Source organism: Malus sylvestris, chromosome 10 (assembly GCF_916048215.2).
Source record: "Malus sylvestris chromosome 10, drMalSylv7.2, whole genome shotgun sequence".
Lineage (NCBI taxonomy): Eukaryota > Viridiplantae > Streptophyta > Magnoliopsida > Rosales > Rosaceae > Malus > Malus sylvestris.
In genome coordinates this window covers 36,515,381-36,537,314 of record NC_062269.1, presented here as the reverse complement: position 1 = coordinate 36,537,314, position 21,934 = coordinate 36,515,381, and the positions used below count along the sequence as shown (strand labels likewise).

The following is a 21,934-nucleotide window of genomic DNA, read 5'->3' as shown; positions in this document are numbered from 1 at the left end:
TCGTATTCATCTTTTAGGGATCACATGGATTACATGAAGAATTAAACACTTAAAATTACCACAAAATATTAAAAACAGACAACTGGGTTTTAATGGTGGAATTGAAAACAACCCACATACTCTTTAAAGCGGCATCTTTTGTCAAAATTTCAGTCGACATTTTTTGTCCAAATTAAAAGCTTTATAAGATTTGAGAAATGTGGGGTGTATAGAAAATATGGGGTCGTACCCAGTGCACAAGGCTCCCGCTTTACGCAAGGTCTGGGAGAGGTGAATGTCGGCTAGCCTTACCTCCATTTTATGGAGAGTCTGCTCCCAAGTCTCGAACCCGAGACCTACTGCTCATGGGCGAAGGCACTTGCCATCGCACCAAGTGAGACCTACTGCTCATAGAAAATATGGGGTGCATGTAGAAAATGTAAGGTGTATATAGAGAATGTGAGAGTATTATGAGGAAGTATGTGGGGTGTATTAAATTAATTTTTCATTGAAAAAGCAAATGTGGGGGGTGTATTAAGTATGTGAGGTTTATTCAACAATTTGTGAGGTGCTAATATAATAAGCCCTTTAGTATTGTATAATGTTTCAATCAGTTGAATGCAATTTTAAATTAATTTTAGTATCACATTCTTTTGGGGGTGTGAGCAATCTCTATAAATCCTTTTTTCCAATTTTTTTTCTTCTTAAATAAACAATATTATCTATATTAAAAAGGTGGAGAAGTGAGCTAAGCGTCACAAAGAGGTAGCAAATCCTCTGTTTCCATTTTAGATTGTGAAAGAAAAGGGGATACTGGCATTTACGTGACCACTGATAATCAATACACTTTGAAAAACATTATTTTCAGTTTTCTTATTTTTTTTCTTTTCGGTTGCTTATTACTCACCTTCGCGTCTAGGGCATGATGTCTTTATTTAAGATGAAAAAATGGGTCAATCGTCTTGTTATTCTCAATCAATTCTTCCGGGCCTCTCTACGGGATTGGAAGCAGTATTCATATCCAGATATTTACCATAATGTTTAGCTTCATAGTTGTGCATTTTCAATTGATCTTCTCTTTTGCTCAATCTTGCAGAAATATTACCTTAATTACCTTTATGAATCCTACATCTATTTCATATCTTTGAAACATATATGACACATTAGTTCACCCTCGAAGTAATTAACTTGAACCCATGCAAAAATTATAGTGATTATATGACAATATTCCCTCAAATACAGAGGACCGATGCAATCTTTTACACACTGAACCGGCCTCCTATCAAACAAAATTCATACCGAAAAAAAAAAAAATCAATAAAACCAATATAATTAACACCCAAAAAACATACAAAACCCCCCTAATTTTATGAAATACAGTTAAATCAATAATACCCAAATGACTAAATAAGAAGGGGTGAAAGCAATAAAACCCAAATGAAAATTGACATGCAATTGTTCTACGATTCACCTGAGTTCAATAGAAATCATTTAGGGGTGATCCGAGCCACGTTGTGCCCAGATTCGAAGAAAATTAGTCGGACAAACCGGAGTGAGTTGCGAGGAGAGAAAGTCGGGATAAAAAGAAGGAAAAAGAAAGAAAGGAAAAGCAAAGGGAACGGAAAGAAGCAGATGACTAAAGGGCATTTTAGTCATTTTCTTGGACATATTGAAATATAAAAAAGAAAAGAAGCAGTGAGACAAGGGAAAAACAGTCAAATCACTATTGGTGAAAGAGTTTTTTTTATTTTTTTTAATTTTTTTATTTTTTATAACCGGATTTTAGTATATAGTAATATCATACATGACTTTTTATTTTTTTGTCAAAGGATAAATTTTATTAAATTCTAATAGAAACGTCTACATTTTCTGCAATAATATTAAAAGAAATTCAAGATCATAAGCATCTCACAGGAACGAACAACCACGTGAGGTAGCATAGAAAGCCACTGCATGGGCATCGAGGTTACCACTCCGCTACATACATAAACTTCACCTCCCTAATCTAAGATGCCAAATTCTAGATATAAAAAATGAAGCACTCAAAGTTTGCATCAATTCAGCATTCCCCATTTATCATGTTGATAAAAGATAGAGCATCAAGCTCTATATATCTCTACCATCTCATAATGCATGTCCCACACATCACCAAAGCTGAACGAATTGCAGCCGCTTCCACCATAGCTGCATCATTGAAAAACTCACATCCCACCCCACCAGCCATCTGCAAAAGTCCCGCAAAATCTCACACCACCCACCCATAGCCACCTAACATTGATTTCCCACGCCATGCCTCATCATAGATAATTTTCAAAGTCCCAAAACTAGGACGTTTCCAGCAAACTTGTTGCCCAGCAAAAACCGACGTTGAAGGTTTCCCGCAGCGCTCATTCTCCCTTGTCTTTACCGGCTGGGCATCTCTAAACTCTTGAATATGGCTTCGTGATAAATCGATCGCATCCTTTGGGGTTTTATACGTACCTTCAAAACCCAATGCATTTCGACATTTCCATATTCTCCAAAGACCGAAAACAACTTCCTGTAGCAGCTCTTCTCTTACCCCTTCATCCTTAAACCGTGCTTCAATCTTCTTCCAACTTTCCAGAAAATCCACCCCTTTGATGGCATCCACATCAATCTGTAAAGGCCAGCAATACCAAAAGACCCGACTAAATTCACACCCAAAGAACAGATGCTCATCCGTTTCCTCGATCAAACGAACCACAAAACGCATGTCGTCTCCACTCACATCCTCATTCGGGCTAGATTCCTTCGCATTGCCAAAGTATTGTTGCAATACCTCTATATAAAAAACTTCAGTTTATTTGGTACTCTTAGCCTCCATACATCTTGCCAAACATGGTCAGACACCATACTAAGACTTCCCATACCCTTCCTATCCAATTCCCCATTCGCTTGAAGATCCATAGCCACTTCTGACCGTGTACTCTCTATTCCTAAAATAATGCCAAATTAGTTTATCATGACAACCATCTAAACTAATTGGCAACCCCAGTATAAGTTTTGCTTCCTCCTCTTCAAAATAGTTTAGTACCAACTCCTTTTTCCACGATCCCGTAGAAAGCTCAATTAACTCCCCTACCATCACCGGCTTCTCCGCATGCCTAGACCGTATACGGAACGTACATAACTTTGGAATCCAAGGATCATGTACAATCCTGATACTCTGCCCATCTCCAACCCTCCATCTTAGCCCCCGCTCCAAAATACGACGTTCCTGAAGTATACCTTTCCAACCCCACGAAGATCGCCTCCCTTGTTTTGCCTCCATAAATGGTCTATCCGGGTAGTATTTTTCCTTGAGAACACGAGCCAACAATGAGGTGGGGTTCATCATTACCCTCCAACCAATCTTAGCAAGAAATGCAAGATTGAAACATAAGAGATCCCGAAAACCCAAACCACCCACTTTCTTTGTTCTCTTCATTTTGTCCCAAGAAATCCAATGCATGCCGTTAGTCCGTTTATTTCCACGCCACCAGTAATTTGTAATCAGCCTCTCCATATCTTTACACAATTTGGCCGGTAGTTTTAAATAAGACATCACATTTTTCTTCAAAAAAAAAAAAAAAAAAACAAAAAAAAAAGACATCACATAGTTTGGTAAGGCCATAGCTACCGCCTTGATTAAAATCTCTTTCCCCGCCAAAGAAGGAATTGTTCGGCCCATCTCAAGTTAAGCAATGGCACTTATAGTGACCTTGACAAGTTATCCATGGGACATCTCAAGGTAAGCTATAAAACATTTTCATGAAATGTCTTGGTCTTTTTAGCTGTGGTTTTTTAGAATAATTCTCTCAATTGAATTGTCTTCTGAGTGCTCATTGCATTTACGTATGTCTTTCTGTATGTGCAGGAGCAGGGTCCTAGGTTGTGAGTGTAAACACGGTAATTCCTGCGATGAACGAGACAATAACACATGTACAAAATAATATATGTATTAATGATTTAAGGATTACAATCTCTTCTGCAAATTTAGCCTCTGATTCTATCTTTGTAATGGGTAGATTTGATGTTGTTGATCTAAAGGGCCGTCGGGACTTGATCTTTAGGATGAACGGATGATGAATGATGAACACTTTCTTCAAGGGCCGTCGGGGCTTGATCTTGAATTAGTGGAAGTTTCTTCAAGGGCCGTTGAGGCTTGATCTTGAAGGAGGATTTTGACGAAGAACGAAGAGGGCTTTCTTGATTCTTTGGGATTTGCTTGAGAGCTTTAGAGTTTCGAGGCTTCAAGGCTTTGGTGTGATGTGAATTCTCTTCCAATTTGGGAGTAGAGAGAATGTATGTAAAATCCTCCCTCTTGCATTGCTTGATGGAGAAGCCTATTTATAGGCTTTGAGAATGAATCACCACCATCCATTTGTTTGGTGAAGTAAGTGGATGTTGTAGGTGGGATGAGTGTGTGTTGTATGTGAAGTGAGTGTATGATGTAGGTGAAATGAATGGGGGTTGTAATTTTAATACAATTGTCAATATTTATTTCACCGAAATTTCAATGTCTACCGTGGGCATTTCTATTTGGTGTCTACTGGGTTTCTTTCGTCACACGTCTTGCTGTGGAAGGCATATAAACATGCCTCCAACCTGAGAGCCAGTGCTTTAATGTCTCCTCAAGCGAAGCCAGAACAATTTGCCATTCTTGTCAGAGACATACCTGACATCCCCGAAGGTCAAATTAGAAAGGAACAGGTCGATTCTTATTTTAAGACCATCTACCCTGATACATTTTACAGATCATTGGATGTCACAGACAACAAAGAGGTATGCTTGTTTTTCCTCTGTTTTCTCCTCATTCTATGCCTCTGTTAACTGTTACATATATCTGGAATCGTTGCTTAGGTAATACGACTGTTCGATGGTGTGTTCCTCGTTTGAGTAGTATTTCTCTTTCATTCATATTAACGCTATTCTTATAGGTGAACACAATTTGGGAAGAGTTAGAAGGGTAAAAGAAGAAACTTGTGCGCGCTGAAGCAGTTTATGCACTATTGAAGGAAACTGGCAACTCAGAAGGAACAAGACCCACTAACAAAACTGGGTTCTGTTTGGGTTAAAACTAAACTTTAGGCCCAAGGATGGAGTCGGCCCAAAAGGGGGCCTAGAGGAATAGAAGATCAAAACCCAGCCGAAACTTGGAAAGGCAGGAAAGGGCCTTTTCTGACTTGATACAAATCACAAAGACCACTTGCCTACCTACCCAAAAACCAAGTGGTGTAGACTGATCAGACTGCACAGCCCATAAAGTACTTTATGGTGGCATTACATGTAATAAAGCTGATGAGTCATCACCCTCAGACCGCATTCGGGCAAAGCTGTTGCTACATGGAGCCGAGTCAAGTCGTCTATAAAAGGAAGAAGAGAAGACAGGAGCAACGACACTCAAACAAACAAACAAAAGCGCAAACTCTGCTCAAAAGCCAGATTTGCCTTTCAAAACGAAGCTGTAGTCAGCAAAGCCTTCATCCCATTCGGGACCAGCCTTTATCCCCCGCGGGATACTCTTTTCTCTTAAACTTTGTAATAGCTCTGCTACCCTGCTCTAACTTGTTGTAGTATCGATTCACCCTTTTGTATTCTCCTTCCCCCTCTCCACCTCTAAGCTTTCAGACCTTTGACAGAACCACAAAGATAGGGACCTGCAAGACGATCAGCCTTAATTGATAAGGTTTAATCTTGCCCGACCTGCTTTGTTCTGTCTTTGTCTTCTCTTTCTTTAAAGTCTAGCAATATGTTGTATATTTTTAGTTATATGCAAGTCTGTTCCTAGCAAAATCACTATGACAAAGCTTTCTCAATACTTGGATCCGATTTAAATATATCTTCGATGCTTAAATCAGATCCAAGTCCTAAGCCCGCAGGCATGTAAATCTGATTAGTTTAAAAGTCCTTGGCCTCAAGGCATAAAAAAGAACTTTATGTGGACTTAACCCATCCACGACAATCCTTGATAAACGAGAAATCCGAAGTTACTTGGGGCGCAAGTAATCGACCTACCTTATAGTTTTCTTTCTATTATATCATGATTATCATAGAACGCTTAAGGATGAGATGGACTCTAATGGAAAGCCTCAAGGCCTATACCTAAGGCCTCACAAAGGCATCCATTTGGATTCATCCTATTCAGCGATCTTAAGAGTCTAAGCATAAGAATGAACTCTGATGGGAAGCCTCAAGGCCTACACCTAATGCCCCACAAAGGCACCCATTTGGGTTCGTTCTATTCCTTGGATTCGGGTAATCAGAAATATAATAGTTAGAAGACTCCTACAATCACAAGAATAAATATGATGTGTTCGAGCCTTGGTTTAGTTATTGATGGGAAGCCTCAAGGCCTACATTTAAGGCCCCACAAAGGCACCTGTTGTAACTAACACGGTTTCTTGGATACATATATATATATATACAATGAAAGAACGACAACCATTTTACATCTGCCATGCTAAAGATGGCAGTGGCACGCCTGAGCACCTAAATGTTAACCTTGATTGTGAGCCTCAAGGCCTATACCTAAGGCCCCACAAAGGCACCTCTCAAAGTTAACGATGTCCTTCTCTTTCAGCCTTGCCCGAAGAGCCTTGCCCGACGAGACTTGCCCGACAACGCCCAGAAACGAAGCAGAAGCCCGACAGCAGCCCTCAACCGGCGCCAACCTCCAGGGGAGCTGTGTGCTCGTCGGCCAGGAAACATCCCCAGCGGAAATTCCAGCCACGAACATATTTTGGCACGCTCGGTGGGACCAAACTTCCAGATCTTGCATGTCCAAAAAGAAGAACCATAAACTCGATAAAAGGAATCCAAAGGAAGGTCTTCTCCAAATGGCAGGACAATCAGAAAATCCTTCTTCCCCATCCGGACAGGTTGTTCCAGATAGCCCGACTGCATCTGAAAGATCACAAAGAAAGGGAAGCAATGAAGAACTACAAGCTACAATGATCCAAGTGTTAAAAAGAATGGAAAGGATCTCCCTAGAAACAAAGGGAGAAGTAAGCAGACTTTGTATGCTCACAGGGAATCTACAGAGAAGGCTTGATTTTGAGTTCTCTACTCCAAAGGGTGCTCAAGGAAGTGGAATGAGCCAGGTTATCACGAGAGATGAGCCAATCATTCCCTTATTTCCACTACTAGAAGAAACAGGAGATATGGGAAAGAAAAAAGTAATTCCTGAGGGAAGTCAACCAGTGATGGAGCCGATCCCGGAAAAAGAGTTTCCTAGTTTCCCATTATTATCATTTAATAAAAGGGGGCAGAACGAACAGGAAAGGATGAGGTACGGAATGCCAGGTATGATGGGAGAAACTAGTGGAAAGGAAACTACCACTACTGCGTCAGATAAACCTCCACCCTATAGACCACCCCCGATGGTCAATAAAGGTGGAGGATCTAACTGGAGAAGGCCCGAACCAAGGAGAGAAGCAAATACGGGCAATGACCGGAGCCCGAAGATTGGATCAGCTATCCTCGGTTATAATGATAATTTAGCCACTCAGCAACTAAGGGAGGAGTTGGCTGAGTTAAGAAGGACGGTGACTCAAAACGCCTAGCCGCGGGCTCGCCCAGTATTCAGGATTACTTACTAGAAGCCGTATCCTGAACATATCGACGAGCTAAATCCATTCTCTCTCAACTTCAAGATGCCTGCATTCCCTACCTTCACAGGTGAAGACAGCAGTGTGTCTTCCAGAGACCATATTTTCAAATTCTCCAATCACTGTATGGCGTATGAGGACAATCCAAACTACAAATTGAGGTTGTTTGGAAATTCGTTGGCAGGATTGGCGTCTCAATGGTATTCTCTATTACCCCCCAACTCTATTGCCAACTGGGGGCAAATGGAGATGGCTTTTCATGAACAGTTCTACAGGATAGAGCCAGAATTGACCATCAATGATCTAGTGGAGGTAAAACAATACGATCATGAATCCACGGAAGACTTCATGATGAGGTTCAGGAGGACCAAGATGAGATGCCAATTCCCCGTCAATCAAGCACAGCTCATATCCATTGCTCAAAGGGCTTTAAAATTACCTTTGAGAAAAAGGTTTTATGATGCACAGTTCAGTGAGCTACAAGAACTTGTGATTGCTGCCACGAAGTACGAGAGGTTGTTGCAAGAGGAACAGCAAGTGAAGCACACTTCTAAAGTCCCTCATTTCTACAAAAGCAAGGCTACTATTCACCATGTGGAGGTGGGAGAAACCAGGCCCGAACACGAGGATGGTCGTGAGGAAGAAAATATAGAAGTATGTGCTGCCGAAATGACTACACCCTTCAAACGATTGACGATCAAAGGATTAGTCCAACCTGTCAAGGATCAGAAGATCGTGATGAATGATGGTGGTTTCGTCCCCATGAAGCCCCCAAAATATCAGAGCTATTCGTTTGATTTAACCAAGGCACCAGAGATCTATGAAGAGTTGGTGCGGGCAAAAGTAATTTTGCCCGACAGTGCCAAAAAGATGCCCAAGCCCGAAGAAATCAGGGGGAAAAAGTATTGTAAGCTGCATTATACCTTCAACCATTCTATAGTTAATTGTGTCCAGTTTAGAGATTGGGTACAAGATCTTATAGTGAAGGGTAAGCTGCTACTTGATTCACCCCAGGCCAGTATGATGGTGGATACTAACCCTTTCCCGGAGGCTCCTATAAATATGATCAACCTCATGTTTAAGGAGTCGGGATCATCAGCTGAGTAAGAGTGCCATGAGGGGGACCAGAGGACCAGGGGCAGGTTCTAAGGTTGTCAACAATAAAGGTAGAAAAGCAAGTAGACAAGGGGGCAAAGAGTTGCCCGAAGCTAGTTCAAACAGAGCAAAGCAGGAAGCAAATTATATATCCATTCCAATACAAAAGGGAGTCACAAATCATTCTACTCTAAAAACTTTACATCTTTACATAGAGTGATTACTCTGGAATGATATGTTCGCATGATGGTAAAAATCCTACTAGGTTCGGCCAAAACAGTATGGCTATTTACAAGTTCGGATTTGGCTTGTTCTAGCTCCAAAGTCGCTTCTTCTACCCCTTCGATTTGGTGTTCAAGGGTATCTAGAATAGTTGCTCTTTCTGCCTTTAAGGCAATCAGTTGCTCTTCAAGCTTCTGGATTTCAGAAGAAACCACTTTAACCCTTTCTTTGGTCTGCATGCTTTCTTCCATCAGCCGTTTAACTTGGGTAGAGGAGTCTGATTCTTTCTTCATGAAGCATTTTGCCCGGTTAGCCTGTCTATCCGCTCTCTGGTATTGTTCCATGAGAGCCCGCAAATTCTCAAAGAAGGAGAGAAAAGAATCGTGCTGAGGCTTGGACAAACGACCAGTTTTGAAAAATTTAGTTATGACCTTCTCAAGATCACAAAGAGCCTTGAGACTAAATGACGCGGTGAATTCTTTCTTTGCCCATTCCTGAAAGATTTGCTTTTGCTCCAAAGACATGGAGGTTGCTGAAGGCTGCGTTGAAGATTTCAACCGCGTCTCAAGTCGCCCGAGTGCTTCAAAGAGTTTGGGCAGCTTGGCAGGATCAGAGGATGAGAAAGGAGGAGGGTCCAGCCCGATAGTTCTCTCCGATGAGACAATGCCTATTGAGGGGGTAATCTCTGCCTACTTAGTCTGCTCAACTCCAGATGGGGAGGTACCAATACCTCCAGAAGATAAATGAGGATGGGGGCGCTTTGATTTACGAGCTAATGGAGGAGGGGAAGTTTCTTTTGAAGCTTGCTACAAAAACCAAAAGACTCGGTCAAGTTGATTCAAATACAGGTTGAAGCGAATGAGGTTCTGGAGAGAAGAAGTTTACCTGACTCAGCCCCGGGGTTTCACCAGAGAATGTACTGACTCTTGGTTGGGAAGAAGGTTCTTCACCGCCAGCAGGAGGAGCTGCGCCTGAACCTGTGCCTGCATCTTGGATATATCCAAAGAAAGCAGTAATTATCAGCAAAAGGGTCACCAGAGGAAGGAGCAAGAAGAAGACATTCCAGTACCTGAGTCTGATCTGGAGGAGGAGAAAAAGGTTCATCAACTATCGGGCAAGCAAACGCCTGTGAAATGGCAGCATCTGAAGTAACAGGGATCTCAGGAACTATGGGTTCCTTATCTGAGACCACTAGTGAGGGAGGTGGCTCATACACTGGAAACGGCTGCAGGAAACATGAATAGGAGTTAATTGGGTAGCAATGTGCAGAATTTCAATAAGGAAATAATAACTCACCAAAGGATCATCTTCATCCACGAAGTGTAGTATCACTCATGTGGACGGATCAAATTGAGAAGAAGGGGTCGCATCTAGAGCGGTAGAAGAGGCCATAGATCTCAGAGGAGGTCCCTGACTAGGCAAAGAGGCAGATGCACCAGCCTAGGAAGACAAAATAGAAGAAGAAAAAGGCCTTAGCCATTAGATCCATAAATTGGAGAGAGATCCAAGAAGTAAGGGGAGAGAAGTACCTCAGCAGGACTGGTCTGGGAGGGAGAAAGATTTTTCTCTCGGGCAGGTTGTGGAGAGGCCTCGGGCGAAGAGAGCGTTTCCTCTCTTGCAGCCTGAGTCAGAATAATCAAGTTTAGAGTTGTATGAAAGTCAGAAATTATACAACAATATCAGCCATAGCTCGAGTTCTCGGAGGGCGGTGTTTCGCAATTCTTCGGCCTTTTTAAGCATAGCAGCTCTTAATGGTTCTTCCTTAGAAGCAAGGATTGGTCTTTTAGATGCTTGAGGTCCTGTTGATCGATAAAAGGGACAATTAGATAAGGGAGAAAGGTAGCAGTTTGAAATAGGAGAAAGAAACTCACTTGATGATTGTTGCTTCTTTCTGCCTGCCTCATGAACTGGAGCAGATGGGATTGATGATTCAAGAGGAATAGTAATCCTTGCCCGCTTACTCTTTCGAGTAAGAACTGGTCGTGTGGTTGCTGGACGAGGTGCAGGATCAGGGTTTGAATCTTTAGTCATAGCTGCTTTCTTTCGCTTGGGGGCTTTAGTGATTATCCTGGGCGTTCCTTCAGCTCCTGAATCACTAATGGATTCTGAGATATCCGTCCCCTCCCCAGCTTCTCGTCTCTCAGCCTCTGCGGCAGCACCATGAAGAATTGCAGCATCAACAGAATCATTCTCCGATTCAATGGCTTCAGATTCTGTATCCACTGGAGCTGCAGGATCAAGCAAATATGAGGGAAAATGGACATCGGAGGGAAAACAAAATCAGATGGAAAGAGAGGTACCTATTAGAAGTAACCGGTTTTTCTCTTGAATCATTTCCTTCCAATTTGCAAGCTCGCCCGAGCCAGGATATGATTTAAGAGAAAGCTGGTTGAAGATGCGATCGTGATTCACCTTTAAATCTCCTCCATACTTTCTAGTCCATTTATCCTCCCACCAAGATGAAAACAACGAGGTGCATTCAAAATTAAGAACAATGGAGTGTCGGGCTGCTTGACTCATTACATCCAGGCTGCGTCGGGCGGCTCGGAATGTCACTTCAGTTGGGGTTTGTAACCGGAATGAGGTGCCACAATGGACAGAGTCGAAGAATGGGACAGGTATAGCTTGCCTAAATCCTAACTGCCGGCTGCAGAAGTTAGGATGGTACACCTCCAGGCCTCGATCATATCTATTGCCCCGAACCCCCCAGGCCAAGTCTCTTGGTTGAATACAGCTGATAAATTTTTCTCTAAAAAAATGGGGTAGCATCCTCACCAGGGGCATCTTGGAAGGCTTGGTCAGAGAACCAAGGGTATCTCCTCAAGACTGACGCACCCCATTCCAAGTCTGATCGAGTCCTGCAGACTCTGAAAAAGTAAAAGCAGGCGAAAGTGGAATGGTCTGTAGGAGGAGCTGCTGCTAGAATTCAGGCAGGAGCCACACCCTCTGGAAACTCTAGATTGGCAGCACGAAATTCTGGAAAATACCATTGCAGCCAAAGTTGTATCATCCAGATTGGTTCGTTCAAGTTGGTCTCAAAGGGCTCATCCCGAGTCATTTCGAAAAGAAGGTGATAGAGATGGGAGAGAAGGAATGGACCTGTGGCTACATCATCAAAATTGTGAAGAACCTCCACCAAGGGGATCCATTCTACCCTCACTCCCTTAGATTTGTTGGGGAAGACATGCTTGTTGAGCCAGTAAAGGAGAAAATACATATGTTCTTGATCTTTGTCAGCCCGAGGGGAGCCTGCCCCAAAATTTTCCTTTACAAAAGGAATGAATCCTTTAAAGGAGGTCCCATAACTCTTGAAAGTGGCGGAGTTATAGCTCAGAGGAAGGAAGGTGGTAGAAGAACTCGAACTCTCGGTGGTAGAAGACGGAACCCAATCTTGAGTAACATCTACTGTCCTGCCCGACGGCCTCACCCCGAAGACCTGGGCCATATCGAGAATGGTGGGAGACATGGGACCCATACGAAAATCAAAGGTATTTGTGCCCGTATTCCAAAAGAGGAGAGCAAAAGTGAGCAATTCGGGCTTAGGGACAATAGAAGTCTTCGAAAGCACAAGTAATTCATAAATACCATTGCTCATCCATTTTTGCTTGAAGAAGGGCTCCAATTCATCAACCCACTGGGCCCAGGTAGGATCATTCATCAAGGGAAAGCCTCGACGATGTAATGACCATTTAGAGGAGGAGATGCCCGACCCGGCCAAATAGGGATTTGGGGTAAACCAGTTTCCCCTAGGCATGTTGTCTTCCACTACTAAGGGGACTCGAGAAATCCAGGCGGGACCCAATGACTGTACCCCATGCATCTCGAAGAATAGTTCAAGGTGTAAACCTGCCCGCGGACGATGCAGCCCGTTGAGTAGACGGCGTAGGGTGGCGATTCCGTCGCCGGACTCATAAGATGGTGGGGTTTGGCTGGATCCTGAAGCCATTTGATGAAGATAGAGAAAGAAAGAGGATAAAATGCAACCTTGTCGGGCAACAGAGAAAAGTGGTGGGGAGAAGTAGGGATTCCTTTCGCAGAAGTGCAATCGCAAGGTATTCGTGGGTTTAATAAAGAATCTCTTTCAATTAATATTGGCGCCTGGAATTCCAGGTTTAATATCAATTGAAGGGGGCACTGTTTGGGTTAAAACTAAACTTTAGGCCCAAGGATGGAGTCGGCCCAAAAGGGGGCCTAGAGGAATAGAAGATCAAAACCCAGCCGAAACTTGGAAAGGCAGGAAATGGCTTTTTCTGACTTGATACAAATCACAAAGACCACTTGCCTACCTACCCAAAAATCAAGTGGTGTAGACTGATCAGACTGCACAGCCCATAAAGTACTTTATGGTGGCATTACATGTAATAAAGCTGATGAGTCATCACCCTCAGACCGCATTCGGGCAAAGCTGTTGCTACAGGGAACCGAGTCAAGTCGTTTATAAAAGGAAGAAGAGAAGACATGAGCAACGACACTCAAACAAACAAACAAAAGCACAAACTCTGCTCAAAAGCCAGATTTGCCTTTCAAAACGAAGCTGTAGTCAGCCAAGCCTTCATCCCATTCGGGACCAGCCTTTATCCCCCGCGGGATACTCTTTTCTCTTAAACTTTGTAATAGCTCTGCTACCCTGCTCTAACTTGTTGTAGTATCGATTCACCCTTTTGTATTCTCCTTCCCCCTCTCCACCTCTAAGCTTTCAGACCTTTGACAGAACCACAAAGATAGGGACCTGCAAGACGATCAGCCTTAATTGATAAGGTTTAATCTTGCCCGACCTGCTTTGTTCTGTCTTTGTCTTCTCTTTCTTTAAAGTCTAGCAATATGTTGTATATTTTTAGTTATATGCAAGTCTGTTCCTAGCAAAATCACTATGACAAAGTTTTCTCAATACTTGGATCCGATTTAAATATATCTTCGATGCTTAAATCAGATCCAAGTCCTAAGCCCGCAGGCATGTAAATCTGATTAGTTTAAAAGTCCTTGGCCTCAAGGCATAAAAAAGAACTTTATGTGGACTTAACCCATCCACGACAATCCTTGATAAACGAGAAATCCGAAGTTACTTGGGGTGCAAGTAATCGACCTACCTTCTAGTTTTCTTTCTATTATATCATGATTATCATAGAACGCTTAAGGATGGGATGGAATCTAATGGAAAGCCTCAAAGCCTACACCTAAGGCCTCACAAAGGCATCCATTTGGATTCATCCTATTCAGCGATCTTAAGAGTCTAAGCATAAGAATGAACTCTGATGGGAAGCCTCAAGGCCTACACCTAAGGCCCCACAAAGGCACCCATTTGGGTTTGTTCTATTCCTTGGATTCGGGTAATCAGAAATATAATAGTTAGAAGACTCATACAATCACAAGAATAAATATGATGTGTTCGAGCACTGGTTTAGTTATTGATGGGAAGCCTCAAGGCCTACATTTAAGGCCCCACAAAGGCACCTGTTGTAACTAACACGGTTTCTTGGATACATATATATATATACAATGAAAGAACGACAACCATTTTACATCTGCCATGCTAAAGATGGCAGTGGCACGCCTGAGCACCTAAATGTTAACCTTGATTGTGAGCCTCAAGGCCTATACCTAAGGCCCCACAAAGGCACCTCTCAAAGTTAACGATGTCCTTCTCTTTCAGCCTTGCCCGAAGAGCCTTGCCCGACGAGACTTGCCCGACAACGCCCAGAAACGAAGCAGAAGCCCGACAGCAGCCCTCAACCGGCGCCAACCTCCAGGGGAGCTGTGTGCTCGTCGGCCAGGAAACATCCCCAGCGGAAATTCCTGCCACGAACAGGTTCCTTGGTCTTTGTGGGGAAAAAATAGACAGTATTGAGTACTACACTGAGAAGATTAATGAATTAACCCCGAAACTGGAGGCTGAACAGAAAGCCACTCTCACTCTCAGAGAGAAGCAGTAAAATGCCGCTCTAGTTTTTTTCACCAGTATGGTGACTGCAGCTGCGGCAGCTCAAACTCTACATGCCCAACTTGTTGACACATGGACAGTCACAGAGGCTCCTGAACCTCGTCAACTACATTGGCGTAATCTCAGTATCAAGTTTTTTCAGAGACAGGTGCGGCAGTATGTTGTGTATATCATTGTGGCTCTGACCGTGGTTTTTTTTATGGTTCCAATTGCCTTTATCTCTGCATTCACAACTCTGGAGAATCTGAAGAAACTTCTTCCGTTTCTAAAGCCAATTTTGAAGCAAGAGGCGATTAGGACAGTGCTAGAGGCTTATCTACCTCAAATTGTACTTATACTCTTTCTAGCTTTCTTGCCAAAGTTCCTTCTGTTTTTGTCTAAGGCTTAGAGAATCCCTTCCCTGAGCCATGCAGTAAGGGCTTCTTCCGGGAAATACTTCTACTTCATTATCTTCAACATTTTTCTTGGAGTTACGGTCGGTGGAACCTTATTCGTTACATTCAAGAGCATCAAGAAGGATCCTAACTCTCTTGTTGACTTACTCGCAACTAGCCTCCCCTACAGTGCAACCTACTTCCTCACCTTTGTGGCCCTGAAGTAACAATTTACGTCTTCTAGCTCTTGTTTTCCATATCAGTAACCGAAACAAGATTGCAAAATACTTTACTGTTGGTGACAGGTTTTTCATTGGATATGGTCTTGAACTGTCCCGACTATTTCCTCTGATCACTTTCCATATAAAGAGGAAGTATCGCTGTAAGTCGGAAGCTAAGGTGAAAGCAGCTTGGCTTCCTAGGGATCTTGGATATAGGACTAGAGTACTGGTGATACGTGTGGAGCCAAAAATAATCATAAGGCGACACATGGATTTTTGGGTGAAGATGATAAATTTACCCTTGAGGCATACCAGATCTCCTACATGCGAGCAGTGGAGAATCATCCATCAACCAAATCAGGAGTACCCAAAATAGGTAACAAGTTTAAATTTGTCTCATCCATCCTCATTCCATAACCTTCAAAATCTTTCATACAAATTAGATTAATTAGGCAAATTAATGGATTAATTCCTAATTAATCCATTAATCACCAAATTAATCACAATTTTCACACAAAATCCTCTAAGGTCCGGCCACCTCATTCTCTATATATAGGACCCTATTTCTTCTAAAAAGTGAGGACCACACTCTTGCAAAACTCTTAAAAACTCTCAAAATACTATTCTCTCAAAATTCTAACTTTGGTATCGGAAGTTCTTCGGCAAAAACCCCCCCAATTCATCGCATGAGATTCTTGGTCTTAACCTAAGGTGTTAATTGTTTTGTAGATGCAATTTTGTCCAAGAAGAAGAAGGCGGAAATTTGCATCCACAGTACGCTCATCATTACAATTGTCCTCTGCTACTCTGTTATTGCTCCGCTGATTCTTCCATTTGGTGTGCTCTACTTTGGCCTTGGATGGCTTGTCCTTCGAAATCAGATATCCTCAGCCTTTTTCGAGCTTGCAAGTTTTACCAAAGGGATATACAACTTAGCCTACTTTTTTGTTCTAAGCAAGCATATGCTATCGAAAACTAAAGCTTTTGTTGTTTCAACGAGCAGGCACTGAAAGTTAATATTCCATCGTATGAAAGCTATGGAAGGATGTGGCCGCACATCCAAATTCGACTCATTGCATCTCTGATACTGTACCAAGTTACCATGTTTGGTTACTTTGGGGTGAAGAAATTCTACCATGCACCATTCTTAATTCCACTTCCTATCATGTCCTCGGTCTTTAGTTTCGTCTGCAGCAAGAAATTCTACCGGTTTTTCCAACACACTGCGCTTGAAGTTGCTGCACACGAGCTCAAGGAAATTCCTTACATGGAACAAGTTTACAGAGCTTTCATCCCACCGAGCCTGAGCTCCGGGAAGATAGACGACCAGGCTCCGTGAAGGTAGACGATGATTAATTCAAAGACGCTCAATCTCACGTTTCGAGAACAGCATCGTTGGCCTAATGTATGATAGTGTTGTAGTGTAGTTACTAGTTAGGAGTGATTTAGTTTGAGTTTTGTGAAACTAGTTTGCATTTGGAGTGTCATTTGTTTATATAACATGTGATTAGGAAGCACGAGCTTGATTGGGTTGGTTGGTTGTAGCATTTTGGATATATTATTCCTTGCAATGTGTGTTTGGTGATTTTTTTTTTATTTTTTAAATTATGACTTAGCCGAAAATAGAGCACAATGACGTTTTAGGATTCAACTCACTTAGTAGAAGGATTAGAATGAAGATGGTAATTTAGAAACTTTTCAATTCTAGGTTACGTTGTTGTTGGAAAAAGATAACAAAGTGTTTTCATACATTTTCAAACAAACTTGGAGATCTTATGTTGGTTAAATTTAACTGAAATAAAAAACAGAATATTTTGTTGAAAAATATGCAATTTCGAGTAATTAAACCTTATTAGTACCTAATGAGGTAATAGCGTACTTTTGGTCTCGAGTCAAACAATACACCAAAACAGAGCCAGTGGTACCAACAAATGTATCTGTGGGAGTTTGAACTCGGACTAAGGACTCCAATTCTTTGTGCTTGCTTTTTACTATACCAACCCCATGGGGGTTGTTTTGATATAAAACCTGAACTCTTTTGACTGTGGCTTCGTTTGAAGGGTTATTGTAAAATAATTCCATATTTTATCAGTTAACTTGTTTTTTTAGTAAAACGATATCATTATTGAGTTAAAGTTAGTTGTTAGAAGGAAAAAAAATTAGTAGAAATCGAAACTGCACTAAAACTCAGTAAATCAATTATAAACTCAATTGGCAAAACCCTAAAAAATAAATAAACCCAAGGAAAAAAAATATAATTTCAAAATAAAAGTAAAAACAAGGAAGGCTCACAAAATTCATGTACTTTCTCAGTTTATAGTTTTCAATTGGAGCCTTAGAACATCTCCAAATGAGACGTTAATTTAAAACATCAAATTTAAATTTGATGGCTGATTTGACAATTTAAGATATTATCAATATTTTCCTTCCATCCGGTATGTCAAAATTTATTGCTTCATTTATGTTTTTTTTTAAACAAAAATAATAGAAGTTGGGTTGTTGTTGGTTTAAAAATAATAAAATAATACTTAAATATGCTAGCATATAAGGTAAGGCAACTGAAATGCTATGGAAATAACAAAAATTGAATTTGAAGCCAACTTCAAATTTGACATATCTTTATCTATGTAAGCTTAAGCTTCTTTTCTATGTCATTTTTTATGGAGTAAGTGATTCGTCATTTATTATTGTTATAAGTCTATGTAGTATTTTTGACATCCTTCTTTTCCATGTCATATTTGACAGAGTAAATAGGATGTTATTTGTTACCGTTATAAGTCTATATGGTAGTTTTCACATCTTTATAGAGGAGGTGGTCTTAGGACCAAAAACCCACCTAAAACCCTCAGCCAACAAATCAATGCCGCCTCCAGCTTCACCGTCTATGCCACCGGAGATGGTGGTCCACAACCGCTTCTTAGGGTTCCTCATATGGCAGTCCATCCCCTCCATCGTCATCTTCTTCCTCTTCAAAACCCTCTCATCAGCCGTCCCCTCCGCTTCTCCCTCGGCCGCCAAACCCCCACTCACATTCCCGTTTGCCCCATCGATATTCGCCCTTTTTACGTTTTTGACCTTCCACCTTTCCCAGGTCCTCTTCTCGTTCTCGCTCTCCCTCGTCTCCTCGCCCTACCCCCACCGCCCTGCTTCTCTTCTCCAGCTCGTTCTTGGGCTCGTTCGATTCCTTTCCATTCCGGGCGGCCCTGATTCGTCAGAGACCCCGGATTCCCGGGCCCGGGCTAAGCTTTCGGTCGGTTTCCTGATGTTTTTAGGCGCCGCGGCGGTGTCAGGGTTTGTTGCGGTGGCTTCGGTGTGTGGGGGGTTTGGCGATGGGGTTTCGGCGATTGGGAGAGTGGGGTTTAGGGGTTTAGTGATGGGGTTGCTTTATGGGCTGTATTATGTGTATAATCGCAGGTGGGTCTTGGAGTTTCCCATTATTCAGGTCAGTTTTTGGCTATTTTTATACAAAGTTTGAATCTTTCTCTGCGTAATGTGATGTTACATGAGGTGTGTTAAGAGAAATGCATAGCTGAGTACAAAAATATGCAGTTTATGTGATATGATTTTTCAGTCTAGGAGATCAGATCACCAAGATGGGTTAATTTTTTATCTTAGTTGTTATTTTGAATTACGGTCCTGGCCTAATTCTCTCTACTTCTGTTTTGCTGGCTTGCAATGCATTGCGCGTGGAGGCAAGTTCAATTTACTGGTTGAGATTTGAAATTGCTGTTTGCACTCATTTACTAAGTTTTCTGTCATAAGAAATTCTTAGCCTTGCTTTGATTTTCTCATGTTGTGTTTTGCTTTCTACTCACACAAGTCATGACTCTTACACTACTTGTTTATGTCAACAGCGTCCTCCTTTTTTCAGCTTCAAAATGGGGCTTCCTTCGGCTATCACACGATCCTTGAAGCTTTCCTTTGTGGCGTACCTTTTTTCAGCTGCTCTGCTGGTGTTTCTGCCACACCACAATCAGAACCAGGCTACAACTGGAAAGTTTATTGCTGAGCAGATCAGACTCTACACTGGGAGTTTCATAGTGTTACTATGCTGGGAACTAAGTCACCATTTACATCGGGTTGGTTCTTCAAACATATCAACATGTTTGTTAATTTTCATTAATACTACTGCAGGTACTTGAAAGAAGCATTGAATTAGCTATTGTTTTTATGACTTGTGTTTATGATTATTTGAATATAGAAGTTTGTGGAACATTCTTGCTTGTTTTATTAACCCCTTCAAATGCTTGCTCTTCATTGGATCCTCTCCCCCTACAGTTATAAGAATGAATATAACTTAAAAGTAACAGAAGTCGTGACTGGAATATAGAGCTTCATGCAGCATTGACCTGTTCAATTGATGAAGAATATTTCTTGCAATTTTGTGCTACTTTAATTTGGCCCATCTTATATGATTGCATTAGGAACCTTGTGGGTCTGGTGTTAGTATTGAACATTCAGACATCACTCCATGGACATGCATATCAGTGTTTCTTCTTAGTAGCTTTTGATGGGATTTTAATACGAATTAGATAACTTCTCTTTTTTCGGATGTGAACTTTACTACTTAATGACACTAGAAAACCTACGTCTTGGTCATATACCATGCTATATGGCATACTCTTTATAAATCACACAGCTTGATCTCTTGTTAAAGAATCTGAATACTTGGTGCTATTTGTTTGCCCCTTTCCTTTTATAGTTAACCATGGCTGTCTTCTGATTTGAATCTATATGTGTTTGAAATTGTGTTGTAATGCAGGTGCTTCATACAAAGAGATTCGTATTTGCACCACCTAAAGGATCAGCAGCAGCAGAAACAAATCCAAGTGAGATTCTCCTTGCAGCTCTGGAGGAGAGCAGTCCTAGTTCTCTTCTTCAGTATCTTGCCTATCTTGATCTCTGTATGGTTTGCGAGAATAATGTGGATGCTTGGAGAAGAGCTGCATTTTTTGAGGAAACTGGTGAAACTTACAGAAGAGTTATATCTGTATGCTTGCGGCCTCTGGAGCAGCTTGCATCAAAGATGGGTGAAGTCTTGGAAAGTTCCGTTGAAAACAGCTCCCGAATATCCAGTCAGTTACTGCCCCCAACCGACCAGCGACTAGACTCAAAATACTCTGAGCCTTTGGATAACTTCCAGGTAAACATATCGGTTCTTGATTCTACTTGTGGATATAACCTACACCTGTGTATGTCTTCCTACTCCGTTTAGTCAAACTGTGAACTAGCATCATCTATGGAGAGTAATAAATAATAACTTACTCATCTTTTGTGGCAAAACGTTACATGAGTAAATGCTGAGCTTCACGAACTACTTGTTGATATGATGGATGAAGGGCTGAATTTTGGAGGATTGAATAACATTAATATGCCATTTTCTCCACCTGAAATTCTAACAATGCATTTTAGTATTGTTCTACGGGTTTGGACCAGGGGCAATTGTTCTTAGATTGGTACAGTTTGTTATCTATAGGAGCCAGTACGTCACAAATGATAATCGGTATGCTAATTGGCGGCAACTTGCAGTTATGCATGTGAAGAGAATGTTATTGAATATTTGGAATAACTTTCAATTGTTTTTCTCATCAACTAAAAAAGTCTAATATATACTCTTTTAATGCAGTTGTATGCATGGTGTGCGTGGACAGCTGCCTCGCTAACTGCATGCTCACACAAAGAGGACAGATACGGGGTTGCCCAGATCACTGGTAGTAACGCTGCTGTGATGTCAACGCTGATTTCTTGCCTTCTTGCTGTTGAAACATACATGGGGAAGACGACCACTTTGCAGTCTGCTAATCAGTGGATGGGGTTAACCGGTTTTAAATTGAGAAACTCAAGCATGGCCAATACTAGCATGAGTAAAAAGAGAGCCAGCCCGCTTCATTCAAAAGCATATGCTGTTGCTGATGTACTGAGGAACTCAATCTACCAAATTGTGTCTGCTTTCCATGATCAGATGGCAGCAAGCAGTGCTAAAAAGGGCATTCTTGAGAAGGATTGGATCGTTAGGGGCAAGCCTCCTTTCGGACCACGCGAACTTCTCGTGCAGAAACTGCTTCAATTCCTCGACTTTAGAGCTAGCTAATTGCTTATTAATTTGCTGGGATTCAAGCCTCTTCCTTTAATCATTGGACTTACTTGCGGACGCATACGAAGAGCTGGTTTTGTTTCTTAACCCCAAACATGATTGGTGGATGGGATGAGCTGAAGGAGATGGCATCGGATTTAGTACAAAGAAATATCAAATTTGGATCTTATAAATTGAGTTGTATGGTTGATAGGAAGCACTTGCATCAACTAGTATACCGAAATAAAAAATTTCCGGTTTACTTTGAATTATTGCCTATCGAACCTAGGACCAGCTGTATGAAATACTCGCTCAGATTCTCTCCAACTACTAAAACATCCCGTGGTGGTTAAATTATTTCCCTCGTACAATTAGAATCATAATTATGGATCAACTAATGGGAATGGTCTTGGATAATAATT

General features: G+C 41.6%; 1 protein-coding gene and 2 pseudogenes across 1 annotated transcript; 2 read left to right on the top strand and 1 right to left on the bottom strand.

Moving 5' to 3' along the window:
• The first annotated feature begins 3,449 nt into the window (after positions 1-3,449).
• Positions 3,450-16,843, top strand: LOC126584525 (CSC1-like protein ERD4; annotated as a pseudogene).
• LOC126585623 (proline-rich receptor-like protein kinase PERK2) lies at positions 9,574-10,298 on the bottom strand (annotated as a pseudogene).
• Positions 16,844-18,238: 1,395 nt separating the features above from the next.
• On the top strand, positions 18,239-21,869 carry LOC126585606 (uncharacterized). The gene is made up of 4 exons (XM_050250063.1): positions 18,239-18,881; positions 19,294-19,518; positions 20,202-20,582; positions 21,066-21,869. The coding sequence occupies exons 1-4, from the start codon at positions 18,300-18,302 to the stop codon at positions 21,528-21,530; spliced, it is 1,653 nt and encodes a 550-aa protein (XP_050106020.1). The 5' UTR covers positions 18,239-18,299; the 3' UTR covers positions 21,531-21,869.
• Positions 21,870-21,934: the final 65 nt, after the last annotated feature.